This window comes from Macaca fascicularis, chromosome 8 (genome assembly GCF_037993035.2).
Source record: "Macaca fascicularis isolate 582-1 chromosome 8, T2T-MFA8v1.1".
Taxonomy (NCBI): Eukaryota; Metazoa; Chordata; class Mammalia; order Primates; family Cercopithecidae; genus Macaca; species Macaca fascicularis.
The window spans coordinates 43,074,383-43,100,214 of record NC_088382.1 but is presented as its reverse complement, the minus strand read 5'-3'; the positions used below and the strand labels follow the sequence as shown (position 1 = coordinate 43,100,214).

The following is a 25,832-nucleotide window of genomic DNA, read 5'->3' as shown; positions in this document are numbered from 1 at the left end:
TCTTACACAATCAATAATTATTGCATTACATCAAATGACACACAAAGCCTATGCTCTGGAACAATTGAATTATTTCTGATATTTTATATTCTGTTCTTCCCTGTGTACCCATATGATTATCTCCTATAAATCATCACTTATTACATCCTCATTGAACACTTTATTGATAATTTTACATGAGCTTTATTTCTAACAAACTGAAGTGCCTTCTCACACATAGAAACTTCAGAGAAATTTCTTCTTTCATCTAAGCATATTTACTGGCCACCAAATACAAGAGTAAAGAGGGTGCTGAATCTGCAATAGAATAGTCCGAGTTAAAATAAGTAAACAAGCAAACGAATAAGCTGACTGGATAGAGCCTCTATTTAAATAAGTTGGTTTATATTTCCATGGGAAAGTAAAGTATGCCTCATCTCATATATCTATCATTGTTTATCTATCTATCTATCTATCTATCTAATGGACCTATCAGACTATCTATTCATCATCTAAATCTATCAGTCTATCATCTATCAAGACATATATGTTTATTTATCTATCCATCTATTTATATATCCTCTCCTTGTGTATACATGTATATATGCAATTTTGTAAAAAGGGGGACTCTCATTTTTTTTCAATATTCTAAAATATGTGAGTTTTGTCTTTTAAACTTTCTGTTATTGGTGTGTTTTTTGTGATCATACTATTGAATGACCATACAACTTATTGCTCAAACTGAAATAACGTTGAGTGAGAAAAGGGTGCACTAAAATAATCAAAATTATAGAATTATTAAAATCGATACTTAATGACTAAAAAGTTTAACTTTCTCAGCAGCAACCTTGCAAACAAGAAGGGGTGACATTCATCTTTAGTCTCTTTATAAAGAATAACTCTGCCAAGAATTTTGTAGCCAGCAAAACTAAGTTTTATAAATGTAGGAGAAGTAAAGTCTTTTTCAAACAAGCAAATATTAAGCGAATTTGTCACTACTAGATCAGCCCTACAAGAAATGCTAAAAGGAGTTGTACCTCTTAAAACAAAATTTCAATACACACCAGAATAGGACCTCTTGAAAGCATACAATGCATAGGACCTATAAAACAATAACACAATGAAGAATACGAAGTATCTTTGTGACAATCAGCATGACTGGAGCAGTGTCTCACACCTCAATATTAATGTCGAATGTAAATGGTCTAAATACACCACTTAGAAGATACATATTGGCAGGATGGATAAACAAATTCACAAATCAAACATCTACTGGCTTCTAGAGACTCACCTAACATGTAAAGATTCTTATAGACTCAAGGCAAAGGGGTGGAAAAGACATTCCAGACAAATAGAAACTAAAGGCAAGCAGGAGGTGCTATTCTTAGGTAAAATAGACTTTTAAGCAAAACAGTTTTAAAAGACAAAAGGATGTTGACATGCTTTGACTGTGTCCCCACCCAAATATTGTAATAACCCCCATCTGTCAAAGGTGGGGTTAGGTGGAAATAATTGAATCATGGGTGCAGTTTCCCCCATACTGTTCTCATTGTAGTGAATAAGTCTCATGAGATCTGATGGTTTCATAAATGGGAGTCCCTGGCCCAAGCTCTCTTGCCTGCTGACATGAAAGATGTCCCTTTGTTCTTCCTTCATCTTCTGCCATGATGTGAGGCCTCTCCAGCCATGTGGAACTGTGAATCCATTAAACCTTTTTCCTTTACAAATTACCCAGTCTCGGGTATGTCTTTATTAGCATTGTGAGCACAAACTAATACAGATGTCATTATATAATGATAAAAGGATCAATCCAACAAGAAGATATTACAATCCTAAATATATATGCACCTAACTTTGGTGCTCCCACATTCATAAAACAATGACTACTTGTCCTATGAAAAGAGATAGACAACAACACAATAATAGTGGATGACTTCAACACTCCAGCGACAGCACTAGACAGATTTCAAGGCAGAAAGGTAACAGAGAAACACAGGACTTAAACTGTACTCTAGAACAAATGGACCTAACACATATTTACAAACTATTCTACCCAAGAACTACATTCTTCTCATCAGCACATAGAACATTCTCCAAGACAGATAATATGATGGGACACAAAATAAGTCTCAATAAATTTTTTAAAAATCAAAATTATATCAAGTATCTTTTCAGATACGATGGAGTAAAACTAAAAATCAACTCCAAAAGGAACGCTCAAAACTATAGAAATACAATAAAATTAAACAATTTGATCCTGAATGATTTTGGGGTTAGCAATAAACTCAAGATGAAAATTTAAAAATTCTTCAAAATGAATGGTAATAATAATACAAATTATCAAAACCTCTGGGATACAGCAAATGCAGCGCTGAGAGGAAAGTTTATAGCACCAAATGCCTACCATCAAAAAGTCTGAAAGACCACAAATTGACAATTTAATCTCAACCTCAAGGAACTAGAGAAATAAGAACAAACCAAACCCAAAGCTAGCAGAAGTAAAGAAATAACAAAGATCGGAGCAGGTCTAAATGACATTGAAACAAAAATATTAAAATGATCAATGAAATGAAAACTTGGTTCTTTGAAAAGATAAACAAAATTAATAGACCATTAGCTCCATTAGCCAAGAAGAGACAAGATTAAAAGAAGATTTAGAAATAAAAATGAAAGTATTACACCTGACATCACAGAAATACAAAAGATCATCCAAGACTCCTATGAACACTTCTATGCATACAAACTAGAAAAATCTGGAAGAAATGGATAAATTCCTGGAAACACACAACCCTACTAGCTTGAATCGAGATGAAATAGAAATCCTGACTAGACCAATAACCATCAGTGAGATTGAGTCAGTAATTTTAAAAACCTGCCAAAGAAAAGCCCAAGGCCACAGGAATTCACAACCAAATTCTACCAGACATTCAAACAAGAATTGATACCAATCCTACTGAAACTATTGCAAAGTATTTAGAGCACGGATGCAAAAATCCTCAACAAAATATTAGCAAATAGAATCCAATAACACATCAAAAAGATAATTCACCCATGATCAGAAGGTTTCACCTCAAGGATGCAGGGACGGATCAATATATGCATGTCCATAAATGTGATTCACCACATAAAAATGGAAAACAATTATAACAATCTCAATAGATGATGCTGAAAAAAGCATTCAATAAAATCCAGCATCTCTTTATAACAAAAAAATTCAACGAACCAGGCATAGAAGGAACATACCTCAAAATAATAAAAACTATATATGACAAACCCACAGCGAGCATCATACTGAATGGGTAAAATGCTGAAAGCATTCCCCGAAAACTGGAAAAAGACAAAGATGGATACTTTCACTACTTCTATTCAACGTAGTGCTGGAAATCCTAGCAAGAGCAATCAGGCAAAAGACATAGATAAAGGAAATCCAAATTGGAAAATAGTAGGTCAAGCTAACTCTGCCAATATTATAATCATATACCTAAAAAACCCTAAAAGGCTCCTCCAGAAGACTCCTACATTTGACCAGTGAATTATGTGAAGTCTCAGGTTACAAAATCAATGTACACAAATTAGTAGCACAGCTGTACACCAACAATGACCAAGCTGAGAATCAAATTCAGATCTCAATTCCTTTTACAACAGCTGCAAAAATAAAATAAAATAATTAGGAATATACCTACCCAAGGAGGTGAAAGATCTTTACAAGGAGAACTACGGAACACTGTGTAAAGAAATCCTAGATAGCACAAACAAGTGGAAATTCATCCCATGCTCATGGATGGAAGAATCCACATTGTGAAAATTACCATACTGCCAAAAGCAATCTACATATTCAAGCAATTCCTATCAAAATACCAAAATCAGTTTTCACAGAATTAGAAAAAAATAACTAAAATTCACATAGAACCAAAGAAGAGTCTGAATAGCCAAAGCAATTTTATTGGTCCATTCTTGCACTGCTATAAAAGAATACCTGAGACTGGGTGATTTGTAAAGAAGAGATTTAATTGGCTCACGGTTCCACAAGTTGTACAGGAAGCATGACAGCTTCTGGGAAAACTCAGAAAACTTTCAATCATAGTGGAAGGCAAAGGAAAAGCAGGCATGTCTCACACGGACAGAGCAGGAGAAAGAGAGCGCAGGGAAGGTGCTACACACTTTTAAACAACCAGATCTCCTGAGCACTCTATCGCAAGAACAGTACTAGGAGGATGGTGTTAAGCCATGAGAAACCACCCCCATGATCTAATCACCTTCCACCAGGCCCCACCTTCAACACTGGGAATTCCAATTTCACATGAGATTTGGGAGGATACAGAAACATATCAGCATTCTTTTTTTTTTTTTTTTTTTTTTTTTTTTTTTTTTTTGAGACGGAGTCTCGCTCTGTCGCCCAGGCTGGAGTGCAGTGGCCAGATCTCAGCTCACTGCAAGCTCCGCCTCCCGGGTTCCCGCCATTCTTCTGCCTCAGCCTCCCGAGTAGCCGGGACTACAGGCGCCCGCCACCTCGCCCGGCTAGTTTTTTGTATTTTTTAGTAGAGACGGGGTTTCACCGTGTTAACCAGGATGGTCTCGATCTCCTGACCTCGTGATCCACTCGTCTCGGCCTCCCAAAGTGAGCATTCTTAAGCAAAATAACATATCTGGAGACACTACATGGCTTCAAACCACACTACAAAGCTTTAGTAACCAAAAGAGCATTGTACTGGTATAAAAGTAGATACACAGACCAATGGAATATACTAGAGAACCCAGAAATAAACCCAAATACCACGAACTGATCTTCAACAAAGCAAACAAAAACATAAATTGGGGAAAGGACTCCCTATTCAATGAATGATGCTGGGAATACTGGATAGCCACATGTGGAAGAAGGAAACTGCATCCCTATCTCTCATCATATACAAAAATCAACTTAAGATGGATCAAAGACTTAAATTTAACACCTGAAACCATAAAAATTCTAGAAGAAAGCTTAGGAAAAACTCTTCTGGACATTGTCCTAGGCAAAGAAGTTAAGACTAAGACCCCAAAAGCAAATGCAACAAAAACAAAGATAAATAAATGGGACATAATTAAACTAAAAAGCTTCTGCACAGCAAAATAAATAACCATCAGAATAAACAGGCAACCTAAAGAAGGGGAGAAAATATTTGTAAACTATGCATCTGACAGAGGACTAATATCCAGAATATACAAGGAACTCAAACAAATCAGCAAGATAAAAACAAATAACCTCCCACACACAGTAGGCAAATAACATGAATAGACCTTTCTCAAAAGAAGATACACAAATGACCAACAAACATGAAAAATGCTAAACATCACTAACCATCAGGGAAATGCAAATTAAAACTATAATGATAAGCCAAGCACTTTGGGAGGCCAAGGCAGGCAGATCATGAGGTTAGGAGATGGAGACCATCCTGGCTAACAGGTTAAAACCCCATCTCTACCAAAAATACAAAAAATTAGCCGGGCGTGGTGGCGGGCGCCTGTAATCCCAGCTACTTGGGAGATTGAGGCAAGGGAATAGCGTGAACCCAGGAGGCAGAGCTTGCAGTGAGCCGAGATCGCCCCACTGCACTCCAGCCTGGGCGACAGAGCGAGACTCCATCTCAGAAAACAAAATAAAAAACAAACAAACAAAAAACTATAATGAGATACCACTTTATGTCAGCCAGAATGGTCATTATTTAAAAAACTGAAAAAAAAAAAAAATAGATGTGCAGATGTGGTGAACAGGGTACTTATTTCAACTTCAGGAGTATATGTACATACTGCTGGTGGGAATGTAAATTACTACAACTACTATGGAAAAGCAGTATGGGGATTTCTCAAAGAAGTAAAAGTAGATCTATCATTTGATCTAGCAAACCCACTGTTGATTATCCCCCAAAATAGAAATTATTATATCCAAAAGAATGTTGCACACATATGTTTACTCCAGCACAATTCATTATTCCAAAGATATGGAACCAACCTAAATGTATTTCAATCAGTGAGTGGATAATATATACACCATGGAATTCTCCTCAGCCATAAAAAAAATGAATTAATGTCTTTTGCAGCAACTTGAATGGAGGAGGCCATTATTCTAAGTGAAGTAACTCAGGAATGGAAAAACAGATACTATATGTTCTCACTTTTAAGTGGTATGCAAAGACATACAGAATGGTATCATGGAAACCGGAGATTCAGAAATGGGGAGCGTGAGAGGGGGAGTGAGGGATTAAAAGCCACATATTGGGTAGAATGAACACTACTCAAGTGACGGGTGGAGTAAATCTCAGACATCACCACTATACGATTCATGCATATAACTGTTCACTCATACCAAAAGCAATTGAAATGAATATATATATATATATATATATATATATAGAGAGAGAGAGAGAGAGAGAGAGAGAGAGAGAGAGAGAGAGAGACAGAGACTGGTAGCCTGGAAAACTAGAAAGTCTTAGAGGTTTACAAACAGCAGTGTGTGTTGTGTATGACTCCTCTCAATCTTTTATCTCTATGCCTCCTGTTAAGTTATGTAACTTATTATAACCTCAGTTATGTATCTGTAAAATAAGTATGACAAGCATGATTGTAAATAGCATTAAATAAGATATGAAATGAAAAATTAATGTTTGTATTATTTTGATATAATCAAAACTAGTTATTGACAAAACTAGATGTTTTTCTAAACAAATATAACAGCATACAAGACAAAATTATATTCTCATTGATTAAAAATTGCATAAGTAAAATAATTGCTCTTGATAGATCCTCATGTGCTTTATTTTCTTAGGTGTCTCTCCTTCTAATGCTATATTTCTGATATTTTAGAGCAATGTGTTTTTCAATATTATCTTAATATTTTCATTACATTGCCTATGATTATTTTCAAAATTGCATTTCATGGTTAATACATTTAAAATTGTGAACATTTTCAATAGAATCTTTCCAAAGGCCATTATATATGTATTATGTATATTATATATGTTAAATTATGTATATAATATACACAATATATTACATATAATTTTCCTTATGCTATTTTTAATCAATGAGAACATAATTTTGCCTTGTGTGTTGATGTACTTGTTTTTAGAAAAACAACTAGTTTTGTCAACAACTTTTAAGTAGAAGTAGTTAAAAATAAAAGTTGGAAATTGAATATATATATATATACACACATTTTTTTAAATCTCCAATTTTTATTTTAAGTTCAGGGGTACATGTACAGGACATGCAAGTCTGTTACATAGGTAAACATGTGCCATGGCGGTTTGCTGCTCAGATCATCCCATCACCCAGGTATTAAGACCAGCATCCATTAGCTTTTCTTCCTGATCCTCTTCCTCTTCTCATCCTCCACCCTCTGACAGGCCCCAGTGTGTGTTGTTTCCCCGCATGTGTCACGTGTTCTCATCATTTAGCTCCCACTTATAAAAGAACATTCAGTGTTTGGTTTTCTGTTCCTGCTTTAGTTTGATGAGGATAGCAGCTTCCAGCTCCATCCATATCCCTGCAATTACATGATCTCATTCTTTTGTATGGCTGCATAGTATTCCATGGTGTATATGTACCATATTTTCTTTATCCAGTGTGTTACTGATCGGCATCTGGGTTGATCAGCCAATCATCATGATTGATCGGCCATGTCATTACTATTGTGACTTTATATTCTTGTTAGTCTCAAAACAAAAATAAATATCTTTAGTATCTGAGTTTTCAAATAAATTTAAAATAATATTCACAATATTGTTGGATATGTTACCTGCAATAAAAGTAACTCCCAAAATTATTATAATATTAATAGATTATTTTTATTTTCCATATTTTATACTTAAAAATAAAAAGAAATTGAAACACTAGAAAATACCAAAGAAGATCAGGGAACTCATGTGTCATTCATCCAGTTTTCCCCAGTGGTCATAAACTTATCAAAACCAGGACACTGACATGGGTACAGTCTCTGTGTGCGTGTGTGTGTTTGTGTGTGTGTGTGTGTGCCATTTTGTCATGCACGTATTCATGTCACATTTAAAAAACTCAGCTGCTCTATTAAGTATGTAATAGTACCTGATAATGTTCTTAATTTGCATTTTTCTAATGGGTGGTGATGATGTAAATATTTTAATGTATTTTTTATTTTGTTTTGTTTTGTTTTTGCCATGTCTATATCCTTTTCAGTGAAATGCCTCTTAATGTTTTGGCTATTCTTTAATTGTATTTTTTAAATGTTGACTTTTGAGTTATTTATATAGTCTCAATATCAGTCCATTGTCACATTTCACATCTGTAGCTTATCCTTTTGGGATACAAATGTACATAATTTTGTTCTATGCATAGATTGTGTAGTGGTGAACTCAGAGCTTTTAGGGTATCCATCACCCAAATATTGTATATTGTATCCATTAAATATTCTCTCATTATCTACCTGTCTCTCACCTCCTCACCCATTCAAATCTCTATTGTCTATCATTCCACACTCTACACCCCTATGTGCACAGTATTTATATCCCATTAATAAGTAACTACATACAGTGTTTATCTTTCTGTGTCTGACTTGTCTCATTTAAGATAAAGGCCTCCAGTTGATCTGTGTCGTTGCCAATGATAGGATTTCATTCTTTTTTAATATAACTGTTGGCTACTTATATGTGTTTTTTTTTTGAGAAAGTATGTTTACCTGTTCAAATATCTTGCCCATTTGCAAGCAAAAGCTTTTTAGTTTGTTGTAGTGTTTTTGTTTGGTTGGTTGGTTGTATTTCCGTTTTTTTGTTTGTTTTTGTTTTTTTGTTTGTTTGTTTTGCTTTTGTTGTGTGTGCTTTTTAGGACCTGTCTAAAAAAATCCTTGCTCAGACCTATGTCATGCAGTGTTTCGCTTAGGCTTTTCATCTAATAATTTCATGGTTTGGGGTTTTAAGTTTAAATCTTTAATACATTTTGATCTTTTTATATCAGTTCAGAGATAGGAATTTACTTTCTCTTTTTTGTGTGTGAATACTCAGTTTTCCCAGCACCATATATTGAAGAGACTGTCCTTTCTCCATTGTGAGTTCTTGGCACCTTTGTTAAAAAAAAAAAAAAAAAAAAAAAAAAAAAAAAAATGCTAACTGTAAATGCATGCTTCTATTTCTGGGCTCTCTATGCTGTTTCATTGATCTATGTGTCTGTTTTGATGCGAATACCATGCTGTTTCAGTTACTATAGCTTTATAGTATATTTTCCTCTTTTTGCTCAAGATTGCTTTAGATATTTGGGGTGTTTTCTTGTTGCATATACATTTTGGACTGACTTTTTTCTATTTCTGTAAAGATTGATATTAGAATTTTGATAGAAATTGCATTGAATCTGTAAGTTTCTTTAAGTAATATGAACATTTTAACAATATTATTCCAATTCAGGAACATTAGATATCTTTGCATTTACTGTGTCTACTTCAATTTCTTTCATCCATGTTTTATAGTTTTCATTGTGGAGCTCTTTAATCTCCTTAGAAAAACTTACTAAGAGTTATTTTATTTTTTGTAGCTATTATAAATGGAATTGTTTTGTTGAATTCTTTATCAGATAGGTTACTATTGGCAATAGAAATGCTACTGATTTTTTTATGTGGAGCATGTTGCTTTTAATTTCCATGTATTTGTACAGTTTCCAATGTTTCTCTTATAATTCTAGTTTTATCCCACTATAGTTAGAAAAACTATTCAATACTATTTCAATTTTTAAAAACTTTATGAAGACTTGTTTTGTGTCACAGAATGTGATTTATCCCAGAGAATGCTCCATATGCAGTTGAAAAACATGTGAATTCTAAAGTTGTTGGATCAGATCTCCTGTAAATGTCCATTAAGTCTCTTTTAATTTTGAGTAGAGTTAAAATGTGGTATTTCTCCGTTGATGTTATACCTGCATGTTTCCTCCTTTACCGAAAGTGAGGTGTTGAAATCCCCTATTATTGTATATGTGTCTATCTTTTCCTTTAGATCTATTAATGTTTGCTTTATATATTTAGGTGCTACAATTATTGGGTGTGAAAATATTTGTGATAGTTAAATCCTTTTCCTGTATTGACCACTTTGTCATTATATAATGCCCTTGTTTGTCTTTTTTTTTTTTTTTACACTTTTTTCCTTGGAGAATATTCTTATCTAAGTACAGCTACTCCTAATTTATTTTGGTTTTTATTTGCAATAAATATATACTTTTCATCCATTTACTTTCAGTCTATGTGTATACTTAAAGATAAAGTGAGTCTTTGGAGACATCAAATATTTAGGTCTTGTTTTAGGGTTTCTGGTTTTATTAACTTTATTCATTTCCAATTTTTATTTTAGGTTTGGGGGGTACAAGTGCTGGTTTGATACATAGGTAAATTGCATGTCATAGAGGTTTAATGTACAGATTAATTTGTCAACCAGATAATGAGCATTGTAACCAATAGGTCCCCACCCTATACCCACCTTACACTCTCAAGTAGGCCCAGTGTCTATTGTTCCCTTCTTTGTGTCTATGTGTACTCGATGTTTACCTCCCACTTATCAGTGAGAACATGTGGTATTCGAGTTACTATTTCTGCATTACTTTGCTTAGAATAATGGCCTCCAAGTCCATTCATATTGCTACACAGAACATAATTTTAGTATTCTTTGTGGCTGTGTAGTATTCCATGGTGTACATATAACAGATTTTCATTATGCATTCCATCATTGATGGACATCTAGGTTGATACTATGTCTTTACTATTGTGAATAGTACTATGATAAGCATATGTGTGCATGTGTTTTTATGGTGGAATGATTTTTATTCCTTTGGGTATACACCCAATAATGGAGTTGCCGGGTCGAATGGTAGTTCCATGTTCTCTAAGAAATTTCCAATCTGCTTTCCACAGTGGCTGAACTAATTTACATTCTCATCAGCAGTGCACAATTGTTCCCTTATCTCCACAGCCTCACGAGCATCTGTCACTTTTTCTTTTTAGTAATACCTATTCTAACTGGTGTGGAATGGTATCTCATTGTGGTTAAGATTTATATTTTTCTAATGATTACCGATGATGAGTATTTTTTCATATGCTTGTTGGCTGCATGTATGTTTTCTCTTGAAATGTGCTTGTTCATGCCCTTTGGCCATTTTTAAATAGGATTCTTTTTTTTTTCTTGTAAATTTTAGATATTAGGCCTTTGCTGGATTCATACTTTGTGAATGTTTTCTCCCATTCTGTAGGTTGTCTGTTTACTCTGTTGATTGCTTCTTTTGCTGTGCAGAAGCTTTTCTGTTTAATTAGGTCCCACTTGTCAATTTTTCGTTTTGTTACAATTGCTTTTGGCATCTTCATCATAAAGTCTTTGCTAGGGCCTATGTCTAGAGTGATATTTCTTAGGTTTATTTTAGAGTTTTTATAGCTCTAGCTTTTACATTGTCTTTTATATATCTTGATTTGATTTTTGTATATTGAGAAAGGAAGGAGTTCATCTTCAATCTTTTGCATGTGACTAGCCAGTTATCCTAGCACTGTTTATTGAATAGAAATGATTTTCCCAGTTGTTTGTTATTGTTGATGCTGTTGAAGATAAGATAGTTGTAGATGTGCAGCTTTATTTCTGGGTTCTAACCTGTTCCATTTGGTCTGTGTTTCTGTTTTTCTACCAGGACCATGCTGTTTTGGTTACTTCCTTAAAGTATAGTTAGAAGTTGGATAATGTGATGACTGCATCTTTGTTCTTTTAGCTCAGAATTCCTTTGGCTATTCAGGCTCTTTCTTTGGTCTCATATGAATTTTAGAATAGTTTTGTCTAATTATGTGAAAAACTTTGTTGGTTGTTTGATAGGAATGGCACTGAATCTGTAAATTGTTTTGGGGTGCACTGACATTTTAACAATTTTTTATTCTTTTTGAGAAGGAGTCTTGTTCTGTCACCCAGGCTGGAGTGCAGTGACACCATCTCGGCTCACTGCAACCTCAGCCTCCTGTGTTCAAGCGATTATCCTGCCTCAGCCTTTCCAGTAGCTGGGACTACAGATGCACGCCACCACTCCTGCCTAATTTTTGTATATATATGGTTTTGTTTGTTTGTTTGTTTTGGTTTGTTTTGTTTTGTTGGTAGAGATAGGGTTTCACCATGTTGGCCAGGCTGGTCTCAAACTCCTGATAACAGATCATCTGCCTGCCTCAGCCTCCCAAAGTGCTCAGATTACAGGCATCAGCCACTGCGGCTGGCCCATTTTAACAATATTGATTCTTCCTTCCTAACCATGGGCATAAAATATTTTCCCCATTTGTTTCTGTCATCTGATTCCTTTCAGCAATGTTTTCTGATTCTCATTATAGAGATCTTTCACCTCTCTGATTATCTGTATTCCTAAGTATTTTATTTTTTGTGGCTAATGTGAATGAGATTATGTTCTTTATTTGCCCCTCAGTTTGGTTGTTATTAGCGTATACAAGTGCTACTTTTTTTTTTTTTTTACATTGATATTGTATCCTGAATCTTTGCTGAAGTTGTTTGTTACATCTAAGAGCCTTTGGGCGGAGACTATGGGGTTTTCTAGGTATAAAATCATATCATCTATGAAGAGAGATCGACCTCTTCTCTTTCTATTTGAATGCCTTTTATTTCTTTCTCTTATGTGATTGCTCTGGTGAGGTCTTCTAGTACTATGTTGAATGGGAGTGGTGAGGGTGGGCATGCTTGTCTTGTTCTGGTTCTCTAGGGGAATGCTTCCAGCTTTTGCCTGTTGAGTATGTTTGCTGTGGGTTTGTCATAGATGACTCATTGTTTTGAAGTATGTTCCTTCAATGCCTAGTTTAAGGGTTCTTTACATAACAGGATATTGAATTTTATTGAAAGTCCTTTCTGCATCTGCTGAGATGCTCATGTGGGATTCTGTTAAACAACCTGCTACTGAATGAGATTCTGGTATGTTGTATCTTTGTTTAAAAGAATTTCTTGATTTCTGCCTTAATTTCATCATTTATCCAGAAGTCATTCAGGAGTAAGTTGCTAAATTTTCATGTAATTGTATGGTTTTTATAGATCTTCTTGGTGTGAACTTCTATTTTTATTACACTGTGTTCCAAAAGTGTGGTCCGTATGACTTTTTTTTTTTCTAGTTTGTTGAGAATTGCATTATGGTCGAGCATGTGGTTGATTTTAGAGTACATGCCATACACCCATGAGAAAAAATATATATTCTGTTGTTCTTAGGGTGGAATGTTTTGTAGATGCATGTTAGGTCCATTTGGTCAAATGCTGAGTTTAGGTCCCAAATATTTTTGTTAGTTTTCTGCTTTAATGTTCTGTCTACTGCGTCAGTGGAGTGTTGAAGTCTCCTAATGTTATTGCGCAGTTATCTACATCTCTTTGTAGGTCTGCAAGAACTTGCTTTATGAATCTGGGTGTGCCAGTGTTAGGTGAAAATCTATTTAGGATAGTTAAATCTTCTTGTCTACCTGAACCCTTTATCATCATGCAGTGCTCTTTGTCCATTTTGATTGTTGTTGGTTTATAGTTTATTCCATCTGAAATTACAATAGCAACCCCTGTGTTTTGTGTTTTCAGTTTGCTTGGCAGATTTTTCTCCATCTCTTGCTCTGAATCTGTGGGTGTCATGGCATGTGAAATGGGTCCCTTGAAGAAAGTATACAGTTGGGTCTTGTTTCTTCATGCAACCTGCCATGCTTTTATGTGGGGTGTTTTTCTCCTTTACATTCAAAGTTAATATTGATATGTGCAGATTTGATCCTGTCATTGTGTTGTCAGCTGGCTGTTAAGAAGATTTGATTGTGTAGTTTCCCTATAGTGTCAATTGTCTATGTACTTACGTGTGTACTTGTGGTGCCCTGTATGGTCTTTTGTTTCCATGTTTAGCATTCCCTTAAGGGTCTCCTGTAAAGCAGGTCTGGTGGAACAAATTATCTCTGCATTTGCTTGTCTGAAAAGGATTTTATTTCTTCTTTGCTTATAAAGTTTAGTTTGGATAGATATCTAATTCTTGGTTGAAATTTATTTTCTTTAAGAATGCTGAATATAGGCTCTCAATCTCTTCTGGCTTGTAGGGTTTTGCTGAGAAATCTACTCTTCGCCTAATAGGGTGTTCTTTGTAGACGGCCTGCCCCTTGTTTCTATTTGCAATGTTTTCTCTTTCACATTGAGTTTGAAGAATCTGATGACTATGTGTCTTGGGATGGTTGTTCTTGTATAGCATTTTCTTGGGGTTCTCTGAATTTCCTAAATTTGAATGCTAACCTCTCTAGTAAAGTTTGGAAATATTTTGTGAAAAATATCCTCAAATATGTTTTCCAAGTTGCTTGCTCTCTCTCTTTCACTCTATTTCAGGGACGACAATCATAGGTTTGTTCTCGTTACATAATCCCATATTTCTCAGAGGTTTTGTTCATTCTTTTGCATTTTTTCTTTGTGTCTGACTGAATTGATTTGAAAAACCAGTTTTTGAGCTCTGAAATTATTTCTTTAGTTTTGTCTATTCTGTTGTTAACACTTCTGATTGTACTATGAAATTCTTTTAGTGAATTTTTCAGTTTTGTTATACCAGTTTGATTCTTTCTTTAAATGGCTATATCCTCTTTCACCTCCTCATTGTTTAATTGGATTCTTTAGATTCCTTGGATTGGGTCTCACCTTTCTCCTAAATCTCAATGATCTTTATTGCCATCCAGATTCCAAATTCTAAGTATGTAATTTCAGTCATTTCAGCTTGGTTAAGAACCATTGCCAGAGATACACTACAGTCATTTATAGGTAGGAAGACACTCTGGCTTTCTGAGTTGCCAGAGTTCTTGTGCTAGTGCTTCCTAATCTGTGTAGGCTGCTGTTTAAAGTTTTTGTCCTTTGGGTGAGGCTTTTTGTTTTTATATTCTTTGATGCTTTGAGGGTTTGACCATGTTTGTAAGTTGGGTTCAGTCAACTGACTTTGTACCTGGATGATTTTAGGGGGTTCATGCTTGGTTTCGTATTCCTGGGCTGCATGCTGTAACCCTGGGGGGCTGAAATCAGGCCCATGGCTTTGTTCTTTGGTTAAGCACTTGCTGTGCTTGAGGGGCCAAGATATTCCTGATATGTTGGCAACAACATTCCATTTGGGCGTGCTATCAAAAGTGCTCTGTCATGGTGATGGCAGCAGCGTCTGCACTCCTTCATGCAGACCAGCAGTGGCTGACTGGCGGTGCAGCGGGGTCTCCATGCATGTACATGTAGTAGTGGTAGCGGCATGCTGGCTTCCATGCATGCATGCATGGCAACAGCAACAGGGAGACATGCTGGAGTCCACGCATCCAGGTGTATTCCAGCAGTGGTAGCTCTATGGAGTCTGCATGTGTACATGTACCGGCAGGGATGAAGCTGCAACAGCAAGGTGCATGCACACATACCAGAAAAATAATGGGGGAGGCTATGGGTGAGTGTGCACCAACAAAGTGGTGGGAGAGGCTATTGGCACATGTATGATGGCAAGAGTCCAAATTTCTCCAATGGTTAGGTAGGGTCTGCTGGTGAAGGAGCTATGGTAGCAGAAACAGGGAGGCATTCAGGTTGGGCAGCTGAGGTTGTGCTGCAAATGAATGTAGCCAGGGAGGAACCCCAGAAGAATACGTCAGATAGTGGGGTGCTCAGATCAGAATGGCCTTGTCCCTCCAAGCGAGGCAGCCCTGTTTTGTCCAGGTCCAACAATCAACAAAAGCCAAAGCCACCTAGAGGAGTGTGGGGAGCCTTGGGGTATGAGCGCTCCTGGCTTTACTCCACTGCAGCTCTTCCTGAACCAAACTCCCTGGGTTCTGCACAGGCTGGGGTCCTGTCCCTGCCACTTCTCCAAGCAGCTCTCCCTGCCAGATCAAGTGTCTGTGGGGGTCATGGGATCGCCTGCAGCTAGAATTCTGGAAGTTTTTATAGTGAGAGTGGGCTACTCCTCTAACATTTAACTCACCTCTTCCCCAGGAGCTGCTGGGAGCCAGGGATGAGTCCTGGTGCTTAACAGCCCTGTGCAGGGTTCCCAGCTTCCTCCCCATTCAGCACAGGGTCTACATCCTCCCTCCACCCACCCTCAATTTCTTCCTTCCAAAGATCTGCTCAGAATGTGTTGGTCTTCTTTGTCTTGTTTTCCAGTGGGAGATAACCTTCCTGGCTGTGTCTAGTTGGCCATCTTTGCTCTCCTCCCTCCCATTTTTTTTCACTAATTAAGCCACATTATTTCTTTTAGTTGAACAGAATAATTCATTTACATTCAAGGTAATTATTTATGGGTAAGAAGTTGGTATTACCATATTCTTATTTGTTTTCTAGTTGTTTTGTATAAACTTCTTCTTTTTTTTTTTTTTTTTTTTTCATTTCTTGCTATCTTCCTTTGTGGTTAAGTGATTTTTTCTCTATCAAGTATGTTTTGATTTCTTGCTTTCCACTTTTAGTGGGTCTGTTAAAAATGTTGCTTCGTGGTTATCGTGAGGCTTACAAAGAACATCTTATAGTTGTAGCAGGTTATTTTGTACTGATACCAAATTAATTGTGGTCACAAAAAAAGGAAAAAGAAAAACTCTGTTTTTTATACATTTGGTTCCCATCACAACCTATAGGCACTTTTTTCCTCCACATATTTGTTAATGGTTTAACTTGCAATCTCAGGTTTTTGATGTATTCCATAAAAATCATTAATGTGCAGTTGGTCTAAATTTTACTCTGCTGTATATGTGGAAGCAATGCTGTTTCCAGCTTTCCATATCTCACCTGAAACCAGAAACCTGAGAAGAATGCTTTTTTATTTATCTCAGTAAATACTTTTGGCAATAATGAACTACAAAATCGAGACAAATTTTAAAGTAGCAAAAAAGTGTGAAGTCTCTAGGAATCATACAGATAGTTGGTTTCATAGCTTCACGGATTTTTTTTTTTTTTCAGGATTCACACAAGCTAATTTAATTTCAAAACACATCCATTTACAGACCCAAGAAGTGCTTTGAGCGCCAAGTATGGTAAACACAAAGAGATCCATTCACAGACACATGATAAGCACACTGCCATAAGACAGAGGCAAAGAAAGAATCTAGAAAGAAACAAAAGAGAAGCAACTCATTTTGTCCAAGGAATTCTCAATAAGAATAATAGAATACTTTTATCAGAAAAAAACAGAGGCCACATGGTGATGGATTGAAATATTCGAAGTGCTGAAAGAAACTGTCAAGCAAGAATTCTATACCTAGTCTATCAGCAAATTAAGAGCACTGAGCAACATGCAAATGGCTGTGTATTTTAGAAAGATATGTTCAGATAATATGTAAGATAGATATCAAAATATTAAAATTAATTTTACCAAGGTACTGGAATAACAGTGACTGTTCTTTCTGCATTTCTAAACTTTTTCAATAGTATCCATTTGGCTTGAAAAAAAATATAAAAATTAGGGCTACAAAATACATCATAAAATATTAAGCTTGAAATATGTAACTTTCCAAGTATTTTAGATGAAGTTTCAATGTTTTATTTAAAGGTAGAAAAATATATAAAATTTAATATTTCTACTCAGTAGCTAACTAAATTCCTTTCATGATTTAAAAGAAAACTACACAGGCAATTTTCTAGTATGTCATAACATCAGAATGATGATAGTCACCTGTGAGTTTAAAGGAACTTTGTAGGACTGGTCTTTCTGCCAAATATGACTGTAATTTTCTGCTAAAATTGATACATTTGGATCATTATTTTTCATTTGATAAATTATATGCTCAAATCTTGCTGAAGATTCTAATGGTTCAATTCCATAACTGACATTTTCAAACTGGAGAAATCCCCTGAAAATTTAGAAAGCATAAGAAAATAGTTATAAAAATCCCACAAATGATCCCATCAAAATGATAATCTGAAATGGCTTAAGAAATAAAAAACTATACTAAAGAACACAATTTTAAGCCCATTTTCTTTTTCCATTTTTTTTGGGGGGGCAGTTTATCATTAGTAAGAGCCACCATATTTGGCTTCCTTTTGCTTACATTTTAAAGATCTAAATGCAATGAAGAATATTTTTGTAAGGCAATCATATTAATTAAGGCCAAATTTGCCACAAACAAATATATTTGTTGAGAATCCCAGGAATAATGTTCCTGTTCTTACAGAGGTTTGATAAGGGACAGCATGTATGTAGACTATATATCTAAATAGGTTGTTATCTATAAAAACCACATTCAGAGAATGCCAAGTTTCTGAGTTGATGTGAACAAATTCTGGAAATCAGGCAATTGAAACCAAAGGAAAGTTAGAGGGAACATTTTTTCTCTGCTCTGGATCCTTCTTTTCCTGATGAACAGATCATAAGTGAGTCTCCCAGAATCAGTAACAAAAATCACTTTTCCCTATCCTTTATTCCTGAGGGATCTTCTTAATTAGTTGTTTTATATCTGGTACTAAGATGAGAACATACTATATTTTCCTATTATATTTATATAACTAATTAATGCCATTTTCCATAACTATTTGAGAAAACAGATGCAAAATACAACAATCACACTTAAGGAGATATTTTAAAGTTTTCTTTCATGAAACTATTCCATTTTCCATGATATCCCTGGATTGATTTCATGGGAATAGGTCCTTAGTCTAAGTATTAACATTAATATAAATAGAATAAAGCTGTTATAAAGAAAACTTTCCATTTTGATTTCCCTTAAACTTTCGTGATTTGCATCTGCTAGTCACTAAGCTTTGTTTTAAAGTATATCTTAAATTCTCCATCTATAGATTTCTTATAAGGTGCTATTACCTGAGACCAGAACATATACTGAGGGTCACAAATGAATTTGGAAATTCGGCAGCATATCCTTGGTAATGGCAATGCATCTGAAAAACAGTATAGAAAGGCAAGTACATAAATTTGTTGTGAATAAAAAATGTATTGTCAAACATCAGAAGATTCAAAATATTAAAAGATTTAATAAGATCATGAATCATGCAGAATTATTAATGCATATTTTCTGAAAAAAAAGGATTTGTGACAACTCTCTTTACTTTGCACCACCTAGGCCTCTGTGAGTATTCTCTTGTACCTGGGTTTCATCTCTATCACATGCCATTTCTATGTACAAAAGTCAGTAACATGTCAGTAAGGATAAAACATTTGTATTAAACTGTCAACATGAAACACAATCTAATGGTAATAATATATCCACTTTAACAAAAAACATAAGGTATCTTACTTTACCATAAAATATGGAGACTCAGAATGCAAAGATCCAGCTTCATTATATGTATAAACCAAAAAGTTCTGGGGTAAAAATGATCTAAAAACAAGCAAGAAATAATAAAAAAGTTTGAGTCATAATTTTAATATAAATGTTAAAAACAAATATTACATTTTATATAACATAATTTAATTAGTTTTATATAATTGCATGATTTAATTAGAGTGACTCTAGTGAGGTATAACACTTGAAATTCATAGAAGTGGTGAATCAAGGAGTTTAGACTTTCTCAGCACTGGGACAGACTCTGGGACTCCTCTGCATCAGATATATGTGCGTATGGCTGTGTATGATGACGTTCAACAATTGTACTGAGTGTTCACTATCTGACAGACCCTCAGGTAGGTGCTGGGATTCAGCAATAAACAAGAGACAACAAGCCTTAGTCTTTGTGACAGCCAGGGGCACACAGTATTAGTAATTAGATGATAATAGATAAAGCCTGGGGAGGGTGGTTACAAAATGTAGATAAGATGGCATGGAAAATCTCTCTGAATAGATGATCAAATACCTGAGGAATAAACCACATGGATTTTCACAGAAGTGTTATTCTAGACAGAATTAATAGAAAACGCAAGGACGCTCAAGCAGAAATATGCTTCGTACAAACAAGGAACAACTAGGGGGCAATATGACTGGAGTGTGGAGTGATAAAGAGAGACTATAGTAAGAGAAGGTGTAACAGAGGTGAGAAGCATTGGAGGGTTTCAGCAAATAAAGACAGCATCAGACCAATGTTTTAATAAAATCAGTGCTGTGTTGAGAAGAATCTGCAGGACAAATAAGCAGAAGAAGCAGGGAAACCATTTAGATGTAAGGCATGACGGTGCTTTGAACTAAGATAGCATCAATGGGGGAGGTCTAATTCTGGATATATTTTGTAGGGCTTAGATATAGATATAGATATAATTTGAATATATGCGTTTATAATCCACTGGAAATAGGGGAAAATGACACAAAGATGTCAAGTATGACTCCGACTTTTTAAATGTTATTTTTTCCCTGAAAAACTGATATATTTGCCAATTCCTGACATGACTGTGGGAAAGACAAATTTGAGAAGAAAGTCAGAATTCCACTTGGACATGTTACCTATGAGGATCCTAGTAAATACTTGGTTATCAACTAAGTACTCAGGTAAGTGAATATGGCGTTTATTGAAGAGGAATAAGGTAGAGATGTTAATTTGGGAGCAACCAATATGTGGATGGCATTTAAAGTCACAAGAATTAGACAACCAGGTGATTGAATATAGCTAGAGAAAAATAAAAAAAACAGAATGCAGAAATAGTACCATGGAGTCCTTTAAGATTTGAGAGATGAGAAAGAATTAAAAAAAAAAAAAAGATAGAGAAATGAGAGACAGAGAGAGAGAGAGAGCACGGAAGTACCCACAATGGGTAAAATCAGGACCAGGAGTCTGTGGTATTCTGGAAGCCAAATGGAGACAGTATTTTATGGAGGAGACACCAGTCAACTATGATCAATGCTGCCAACTGGTTAAGAAAAATTAAAACTAAAACACAAACAGGGCATTCAAAAACATGAGGACCACTGATGATTCTATCCGAAAACACTTTTGTGCAGTTATACAGGAAGAAAAGTAAATGTGATTTAAGTAGCGTAGTCATGAATTAAGTTAGAATAATTTCGTCTAGCCTTGTTCAATTACAAGAAAGCAGGCAGACAAGGGACAGTTGCTATAAATATATATGTTTGAAGATGCAGACAGAGAAGAGGCTACTTAACTTATCTTTATAAAATTTTGAGAAAATATAAATCAAGATTCAAACAGTAGATTGTTGCCTAGAGTTGTGACTGAGAACAAAGACTAACTGAAAAAACATGAGGGCTCTTATGTGGGGAAAGAATGTTCTAAAACTGATTTATATTTGATGGTGGCAACAGTGCATAAAGTCATAAAATTATTGAATTTTATACTTTAGAGAATTTTACATGTAAAGTAGCTTGTATAAACTTGTTAAAAATAGACACATGTGTAATTAGCACATCATAAAAACTGTGTTACTAGTTGAATTTCCCACCAATAATCACTTGACGTGTAACTATATTTGACTTCACACCAGATATACTTAATATATAACTTGCAGTTCTTGGGTTCAATGGCTTACATGCAACCAGAGATTTTACAAGTATGTAATTTATTTCATAATTTGAAAATACCAAGTGAAAATTAAAATGAAAGAGCTCTACAGATCTGATATTCGAGACCTAGTGAATCCTAAATTGGGAAGTCAACCGATAAAACAAGTCTACTTTATACAGCATTCCTGAATTTAAATACTGCACAAAAACTTTAAGGCTGTAAAATCTAAACTTAAAGATTTTCCCTTTTCCTTAATGAAAAAAAATCACATCTTACTGTTTTCTGAGATGTAGAGTGTAAGGTTGTCCATCAATTGTAATGATGTAAATCATCTAAAATAAAACACATCAGTAAAGATGATGAAGGAAACCAGAAATATATAAAATAAAACAATATTCGCCCAAGTTAATAAAAATGAGTCACTCTATCCATTTAAAATGAAAATCGTCTTTAGAATTTATCATCCTAAATAGTAAGAGTTTAGTATCTTAATAAATTCAGGAACAATGTGACCAATTTAATGTGCAGGGGTGACTTTTTAAAATAAAAGTGAAGGGAAACTGGTATATATACATGATGGAATACTACTCAGCCATAAAAAGAAAGGAATTAATGGCATTTGCAGTGACCTGGGTAAGTTTGGAGACTATTATTCTAAGTGAAGTAACTCAGGAATGGAAAACCAAACATCGTATGTTCTCACTCATAAGTGGGAGCTAAGCTATGGATGCAAAGGCGTAAGAATGACACAATGGAATTTGGGGACTCAGGGGAAAAGGGTAGGAAGGAAGTGAAGGACAAAAGGCTATAATTGGGTTCAGTGTATACTGCTTGGGTGATGGGTGCATCAAAATCTCACAAATCACCACTAAAGAACTTACTCATGTAACCAAATACCACCTGCTCCCCAAAAACCTATGTAAATAAAAATAAAATGAAATAAAATAAAAATGAAGAGTACATTTTATTTTATTTTATTTTATTTTATTTTATTTTATTTATTTATTTTTTGAGATGGAGTCTTGCTCTGTAGCCCAGGCTGGAGTGCAGTGGCCGGATCTCAGCTCACTGCAAGCTCCGCCTCCCGGGTTCAGGCCATTCTCCTGCCTCAGCCTCCCGAGTAGCTGGGACTACAGGCACCTGCCACCGCACCCGGCTAATTTTTTTGTATTTTTTAGTAGAGACGGGGTTTCACCCTGTTAGCCAGGATGGTCTCAATCTCCTGACCTCGTGATCCGCCCATCTCGGCCTCCCAAAGTGCTGGGATTACAGGCTTGAGCCACCGCGCCCGGCCAAAATGAAGAGTACATTTTAGTGTGTATATATATATATAACTTTAGCATTATTGACACTATATTAATTGCTTCTATTTAGAAAAAAGCATGCATTTTTAGTCGAGATAAATTAGACATGACCGTAGGCTTACATGCCACACAAAATATAATGAAGCACTAATAAATTTTTTATACATACATGTATGCAGTCATACCTATTCAGAGACATTTAGCATTTCTCTCTCAACATGTAAAACTGAGGAAAAAGAGCTAAGAGACTGAAAGCAGACAAGAAGCCAGTGAGGAAGACCACACCTCCAGGGATAAGAGTTCTAAACTATCACAAATTGGGTACTAACAATGCTCATGATCTTATTGTGACGGCATCCAGAAACAGCAGGTGATGCCATGAAATTCTACAGGGACCGTAACTGGCCTATGTCTACAGATGCAGCCAGAGGTCTATCCTACTAAACCCACCATTTCTCTCCCAAGGCAAACCAATGTCAAGAGAGATCTCTGATTTTAAGCTGGAACAGTCTGTGAACTGGGTAGAAAGAAACAGGGCAATACTGCCTATGACTGGAAATGGCAGAAAGAAACGGAGCACACAGGCTCAGAAGGCTATCTGCTCATCACCCAGACTGGAGGCAAATCTCATCCCATTATTCCCCTGAAACTAACGTAAGCTACTACGGTAAATTCAATGCATTCTCCCAGACTGAATGCAAAACAGAGGTAACAAAAGGTCTGACACAATCTCCACTCCGATGGCAAGTCCACAATAAAAATCTAACTTCCATCAACTCGTCAGCACCCATCAACTCGTCATTTACATCAGGTATAACTCCCAATGCAATCCCTCCCCCGCCCCCCCATGATAGGCCCTGGTGTGTGATGTTCCCCTTCCCGAGTCCAGGTGATCTCATTGTTCAGTTCCCACCTATGAGTGATAACATGCGGTGTTTGGTTTTCTGTTCTTGTGATAGTTTGCTAAGAATGGCACAAGTATACATATGTAACAAACCTGCGTGTTATACACATGTACCCTAGAACTTAAAGTATAATAATAATAATAATAATAATAATAATAAATCTAACTTCCGAGGTATCTACACCAAGAAGGGACAATAACGAATTCAACAAATAAAAGGAGTGATTTCTCAAATTACTCCTGAGAAAACTATGAACATAATGTGTTGTATTAGGCTGTTCTCGTGTTCCTATAAAGAACTACCTGAGACTGGGTAATTTATTTAAAAAAGAGGTTTAGTTGGCCCATCGTTCTGCAGGCTCTGCAAGCATGGGACCAGCATCTGCTTTGCTTCTGGCTAGGCCTAGGGAGTTTTTTTTAAACTCATGGCAGAAGGTGAAGCAGGAACTTGCACATGGTGAAAGCAAAAGCAAGAAGGAGAGTGGGGGTCAAGGGGAAGTGCCACACAATTTTATATGACCAGATCTCAGGAGAACTCACTCACCATTGCAAGGAGGGATGCACCATTGCAACTCAGCACCAAGCCATGAGGGATCCACCCCATCACCCAGACATCTCCCACCACACCTCACCTCCAACACTGAGGACCACGTTTCAACATGAGATTTGGAGAGAACACATATACAAACCGCATGATGTGTGAATAAAACAGGACCTTAATATAAGTATATTTAATATCTTTAGAAAAATAAAAATAGGTATTACAAGGAGTAGGGATTGAGTGTAATAAGAAACTAATTCTATAATTTTCTAATGCTTAATGAGGGCTTATCAAATGCCTAGCATTGTCCAAAGCATTTTGTATGTTTTTTGTAACATTTTTATCCTCAGAAAAGTTATTTTTCATTTCAAGAAAAAGAGATTGAGTAACTCTCCAAAGATGACACACTGAATGAGTGTAAGAGCCCAGGAGAGAAGCAATGTGCTTTACCACTGTGTGACAATGCTAGCGCGTGGTGAAAAGCAGAGAGTTCTTAGTGAAGAAAAGACAGAAAATTGTATAAAATGAATCAATTATAGATCATATAAATGATCATATAACTGTTGATTCTTAAGTAAATCATTATCCTGAATAAGAGTCTGGCTATAGCTGAAGGATTAATTAGTGAGGTTGAACATCAAAGCTAAGAAAGTTTCTGTGAATTAAACACAAAAGTGTTTTAAAAGTGGAAGATCTGAAAGAATAAATAAGAAACAGAGAAGCTATTTCCAGGACTTCCAATATCAACTAGTAAGAATTTAAGAAGGCAAAAATAAAGATAACAAAGTGAAAGAAATATTAATAGTTAAAAACTACTACTTCAAAATTGAACACATAAGTATTATCATTTAATGTGCTCATCAAGGGTCATATAAAGATTTTAAAACACAGACCTCAGAGATGCTGCAGGCTTATTTCCAAACCATTGCAATAAAGCAAATATTTCAGTGAAGCAAGTGATATATATTTTTTGGTTTCCCAGTGCATATAAAAGTTACGTTTACACCATATTATAGTTCATTGAATATGTAAAGCAAATTATGTCTAAAAATATTCAACCTTAGTTTAAAAAACGCTTTATTGCTAAAAAATGCAAACGCAGATACAAAACGAGCACTTGCTGTTCTACAAGTGGCACAGGTAACTTGCTTGGCACAGGTGTGAATTGCAATTCAGTAAAGCACAATAAAATAACGTATGCCTGTGGTGAGGGACATAAAATACCCATGAAAATTTTGAGAACAAAGAACCAAGATGGAGAAATTGCCTTATCTAATTTCAAGATTTCCCTCTAAAGCTACCATAAAGAAGGTAGAATGATATTGGCAAAACAAAATGGACATACAGACAAATGAAACAGAAAAGAGAGCCCAGAAATAGACCTTCAGCTGATTTTTGAAAAAGATTCAACGGCAATTCAATGGAGAAAGGGTTGTCATTTCATAAGAAATGGTCGTCATTTCAATTGATGGTGATAGAACAATTTGTCCGTAGGCAAAAAGATGAATCTCAATACAGACATCACACCTTGCACAACTGTGGAAAGAAATCATAGACTTAAAGGTAATACATAAAACCACAAAATATCTAAAATGAAACACAGGAGAAAAACCTCTGTATTCCTGGTGTTGGTGATGAGTTTTTAGATATGAGAGCAAAAGCATAATCCATACAGGAGAAAAATAATAAGTTGGACTTCATTTAAGTGAAAAAAATTAGCTCAAAGAAAGACATTGTTAAAAGAATGAAAAAAA

The 25,832-nt window shown here is 35.5% G+C and overlaps 1 protein-coding gene across 47 annotated transcripts in view; it reads right to left on the bottom strand.

The window, feature by feature from the left end:
* Positions 1–25,832, bottom strand: part of LOC101866649 (disintegrin and metalloproteinase domain-containing protein 18-like) — a 149,868-nt gene that overhangs the window by 97,768 nt on the left and 26,268 nt on the right. For 30 of the 47 annotated variants that reach the window (XR_012416378.1, XR_012416377.1, XM_065519110.1 and 27 more), the window contains 4 exons: positions 21,606–21,661; positions 19,183–19,261; positions 18,745–18,821; positions 17,602–17,779 (listed from right to left, as the gene is read on the bottom strand). Coding sequence is in view for 45 of the 47 variants with exons in the window: in XM_065519110.1 (XP_065375182.1) it covers positions 17,602–17,779; positions 18,745–18,821; positions 19,183–19,261; positions 21,606–21,661 (390 nt within the window). In the remaining 2 variants the exon portion in view is untranslated. Of the gene's footprint in view, positions 1–17,601; positions 17,780–18,744; positions 18,822–19,177; positions 19,262–20,617; positions 20,739–21,605; positions 21,662–25,832 lie in introns of all 47 variants that reach the window. The other 17 variants (XM_073998673.1, XM_073998672.1, XM_073998671.1 and 14 more) reach the window with 7 other exon arrangements.